The 5,159-nt window shown below is 43.7% G+C and overlaps 1 protein-coding gene across 1 annotated transcript; it reads right to left on the reverse strand.

The window, feature by feature from the left end:
* Positions 1 to 2,276: 2,276 nt before the first annotated feature.
* LOC145389955 (zinc finger MYM-type protein 1-like) lies at positions 2,277 to 4,634 on the reverse strand. Its single transcript, XM_080265058.1, has one exon. It carries the CDS (start codon positions 4,632 to 4,634, stop codon positions 2,277 to 2,279), a length of 2,358 nt encoding a protein of 785 aa, XP_080121184.1.
* Positions 4,635 to 5,159: the final 525 nt, after the last annotated feature.

A 5,159-nucleotide genomic window follows, 5' to 3' on the forward strand; every position in this document is an offset into this window, starting at 1 on the left:
AGGTGACTTTACACCCCCTCTTCTGTCTTTCTTTCCTTCATTCTTTCCCCTTCCTTCTGCCTGTGGGTGACTCTACACTGAGTGACAAGCCAAATGGTTTCCTGTACACCAGGGAAATATTTACCGTGCTGGATGGTAATCATAGGTAGTTCTTAGGCTGATGAGGACTATGAGGAGTTCAAGTATAAGCAGATGAGACTACGTGGTTCAGAGGCTGATGAAGGCTATGAGAAGACCATGAATGATTTGAGAGAGTTGTCATTGTATAATCAGACAGGACGTGTGCGACTCCCTTTATGGTGTGTGTAATCAGCAGTAAAAAGCCTTGCACGAGGGAGGTCGGGAGCTAAAAACATGCTCTTGACAAATTACCAATAGCAGGAGTGTAATAGATAATAAACACCCTTGCACGAGAGGGAAGTAGGAGGCACTGAGATATCTATTAACACTTGCCATAAAAGACTGAACCTGAGTCTGTTATCTCGCAGCCACATACGATAAGACATAAAACAAGGCATATCCAATGACTTTCAGTACAGCAACGTCTCTTCAAGCTTATTCTTACTTCAGACGATTTTATTCAACTTGGCAACGTATCTGCTAATGAAACTTGGGCAGGATATCTGGTACACAAGGCTGTATCTACTACAGTTTTTCTAATTCCAGTATTTTCCACGACGCTGTTATACAATCGTCCACAGAGCGAAATAAACTGAAAACATTTGCTGTATTCCGGAAGAAGCAATCGTATCTATAAAAGGAACTGTTCTTAAGCAGTTCACCTTTAGTCACACGAAACACGAGACATACAAGCATATAAAGCTGCAGTAACACAAAGTACAAACAAAATATATAAAACAGACGAGAAACGGAGCACCAGATACAGAAAACACATGGAGCACGAAGCAAACACACACACACACACACACACACACACACACACACACACACACACACACACACACATGTATACATAAAATATTCACACATTCACTCACACATGCACCAGGCAAGCATATATATAAAAAAAAAATGTTAGTGTACACCATGCATGAGATAACATGTACGTGTAGAGATATTCGCAAATTGGAATGACAATTCTTTATGCCTTATTCTGAGAGAAATCCACATTTATAATATTAGTTTTATGTAGCCATATAATGTGCAGTTATAGTAATCATTCCATTTTCCTTGCAGGGACAGTGTGTACCGTCCTCCTCTGTTTTCACCCATCGCAGGATCTTTGGTGAGTACAATGAATATTGAGAAAACTACTCCATTATATAGCACAGTACCTAGTAAGTAAGTAATTGATTTATAATAAGTTAATTCTGATAAATATGATGAGTATGCCATTAGTTCGTACATACATACTTAGATTGCCAGACGCCTCAATCCCGTTTGGGGTGGCCACAAACAAATCGCCTCCAAGTCGCCCTGTCCCCCGCCATTTCACTGCCCTGCTCCCAACTCACACCCCCCTCTCTCATATACCTCTCCACCCCATCCCTCCATCTCATCCTTGGCCTCCCCCTCTCTCTCTTCCCCCCTCCACCTCACTCACATACACTCTCTTCGTCAGTCTTTCACCGTCCATCCTCTCCACATGGCCAAACCACCTCAGTGTGTTCCTCATAACGCTTCCTATTACATCCACATCAACACCACAACGCTCCTTTATATCCTCATTCGTCAGCCTGTCTCTCCATGTGACTCCACAGGCTTCTCTTAAATAACTCATTTCTACTGCTCTCACTCTTGACTTGTGTCCTTCCAACAACGTCCAAGCGTCACTTCCATACGTTAGAGTTGGTATCACAATACTGTCATGCAGTGGCGGCGCCAGGAAATTTTCATTGGGGGGGCTGAGGAGGGGCTGGGGTAAAATGTGGGGGGGCTTCACAAAATGTCATCAAACTGAAGTGTTGATGGAAAATTGGTATGTACATATTCATAATATCCGAATGTACTGAGGTTCATTTTAGACACCTGTACTCTTTGAAACTGCGGTGTTAATGTATAACATTTCTTATCTCATCAAAAATTCTGCCAAATGAAAGACATAAAACTAGCAAGGAAATTCAGATTAATGTATACGCAACATTATAACATTTATTATTTCCAGTTTATTCCATAAGATTGAAGTTCAACTCAGTTAATTTAGACATCATGTTTAAGCAAGCAGTTAACATGACAGAAAAAAATTCTATGTTATGAAGTTAATACAATCTGAAGAATCAGAAGAATTTTTAAATCAAGGTGTAACGACTGTCACGTTACTTTAAAACTATGCGCCTGTTCTGGTGATTGGCAGCAAATGTGTCTATAATGGCATCAATGTTCAGCTGTTTAGCCCTCCTAGAATTAATTGATATTACAGCAAGGTTGCTGGTGCGGTTGTTGCCACTGCTGTTCCTCAAGTATGTCTTGAGGAGTTTCAGACATGAGAAGCTCCTCTCACAGGCAGCTGAGGTGACAGGGAGGGTCACTGCAATGCATACAAGTTTATACAGATCTATAAAGGTGTCCTTGTATGGCTCCAGCATGGCTGCAAGCTCAAGTGGTGTGGACACTTCCAGGCCATTGTCTCTCTTCCTAGCTATTAGTCTTGTCAATTGGTGGACCTCCACTGCAAGATCACCCTCTGCCACTCCATAATTGGCTGCCATTCCTGACAGCGCTTTTTTGTCCAGAAATGTAATGTGCTTAGGATTCAAGGCAGCAGCACCCATCAGAACATTACAGGCATCAGATGAAAATCGCCTGCTCAGCCCATTGAGCATTCTATCTATGATGACATAGAAGGTCCTTCTCCTGGCATCTGGTATAGCTCCATCCCTCTGACCTGTACTGGATGTTATGATGAATTCATCCAGGTGTCTGGGAGCAGATCGTTGTCTACCTGGACGCTCAGTCTCAGTGCGTATCCCAACTACCTTGCACAAATCCTCAGCAGCCTCCTCTAACTCCTTCCAGGCAGCTTCAGTCCTCATTCCTGTCAGTCCAGACATGACAGACTGCATCAAGTCCTCTGCAGAGGCCAGCTGAAGGTCATGTGACTGGAGGTGGTTTAACAGTTGTTTGGTCATCAGTAACACTTTTTCCATGGCCATCAGAATTGTCACAAATTGCTGATCTAGCAGGATGCACAGGCCCTTTTCCTCAGTGGCTCTGTGTGCATTGTCTCCCTCCATGAGACGTTTCAAGGTTGTCATTATGGCAGGTAGGGTTCTTTTCACTGCCAGACAAGCAGCATGTTGGGAGGTCCATCTTGTGTGAGACAGTTGCTTCAACTCTATGTGCTGCCTTGTGGGATTTAATTCTTTTTGCACCTTTATAAATTCTTCATGTACTACTGACGTAGAGAAGAACTTGTACAAGCTCTGTATAGCCACAAAAAACTCTGCTGCAGCCTGGATATTGTGTACACAATCAACGAGCACAAGGTTGAGCCTGTGAGCATAACAGTGGACATACACAGCCTGTGGTACCTTTCTCCTAAACCTCTCCTGTATACCACTGATGTGCCCTGACATGACTGCAGCTTCATCGTAGCACTGGCCAATGCAGGCGTTGTGGTCAGTACCACATTTGGCCAGGGTCTCCAAGATCTTATTGAGCAATGAGTCTGCATCCAGACCCTCGGCTGCTGTGAAGTCAAGGAACACCTCATGAAGGCTCTGTTTGTGGAGATACCTCACCACAATGGACAGCTGTTCTTGTTTGCTGACATCCTTGGTCTCATCCACCATTAGGGCAAAATGCTCTGCTCTTAGGACCTCGTTGCTGATGTCCTCTCTGATTATTGAAGCTATGATGGCGAGCAGTTCATTTTGGATATCGTGGTGCGTATATGTAGCATTGCCAGGACCACCACTCAGTTTCTTTTTGACAATGTCATCATACCTGGAAATCAGGTCCAGCAGTTCCAGGAAGTTACCTTTGTTGCCAGAATCAGTGTCTTCCTTGTGACCTCTTTGGGCAACATTTTGGCAGGCTGTGTAGAGCGGTACGTCTATTACTGCTCTAATGTAATGTCTGTTTTCCTTTACAGTTTTTTCATGGTTGGTATTAAAAGCATGTAGGATCCTAGAACCTGTTGTTTTCTGCATCTTAAACTCTGCCCAAGCTTGCATAGAGAACTTGTGTCCTGCTGAATTATCATGAGACTTCAGAGATGAGGTTGCCTTCTTCCAGTTCCGAAAGCCGTCATGGGTGAAGGACTTCCCACATTTGCTTAAGTGTACATGACCGAAATGATGACATGCAAAGCAGAATGCAGCATCTAGGGTCGTGGAGTACTCCAGCCACGAATGATGATCACGCCAGTTCTTGCTGAATGACCTTGACTGGCCACTGTATTCTGTGGCTGGGTATCTCTTCAAGTCTGGACAGGTGGGACCACTATCTGGAAGCTGGCTCAGGTCCTTGGGTCCAGGTAGTAGTTTCTCACCATGGGTGTGAGAAGTGCCCTCTTGTGGCTGGGGTTCTGCACTAGCCTCACTTAGTATGGCTGCAGACTCACAATCACGATCACCACTGTCCAGGTCCTCATTAACAGCAGGTGTGTCTGTAGGAGGATCATCATCTCGCAGCCTCTTCTTGGGAATCTTGGGTAACAGGTAGCGTTCCATGATCAACTCGGCCTATGTGATCAAATATGATAAACCACCATCAGTTACTTTCATAAACAGGGAAAACAGCATAAACAAGCACACAGATCACAGAAGCATAAAACTGCATATTAGCATTACAACAGACCAGATATTTTCACACTATTTTATTCTTCCTTCCACAGCTTCTTATAATCTTATAGTAGCCTATATACATTTTTAATTAGAAAAAAATCAACTTGCACCATACCTGTAAATCAGTGCAAGACGAAAACCACAACTAATAAGCTCAGCTGCTCAGTAATTCAGTGTCTACTGCACTAAGCAATTAACAGCCAACAGACTCGGAGATCTACACACAACCGCGTCGCGTGGTAGACTGGTCTGGTAGCTGGCAGGAATCGAACAGGAATGGCTCATCGTGCACTCGATTCGTGAATGCTGGGCTAGGCTAGGAGCCTAGGACCATGTAGGCCTTATAGCAGTGTGAATCCTTTACTTCATTTTAATCAAATATATTCAAATTTATTAACTTCCTGCCTCGAA

Source organism: Coenobita brevimanus, unplaced genomic scaffold (assembly GCF_032717465.1).
Source record: "Coenobita brevimanus isolate Jiangsu-jjx unplaced genomic scaffold, ASM3271746v2 jjx.HiC_scaffold_2651, whole genome shotgun sequence".
NCBI lineage: Eukaryota > Metazoa > Arthropoda > Malacostraca > Decapoda > Coenobitidae > Coenobita > Coenobita brevimanus.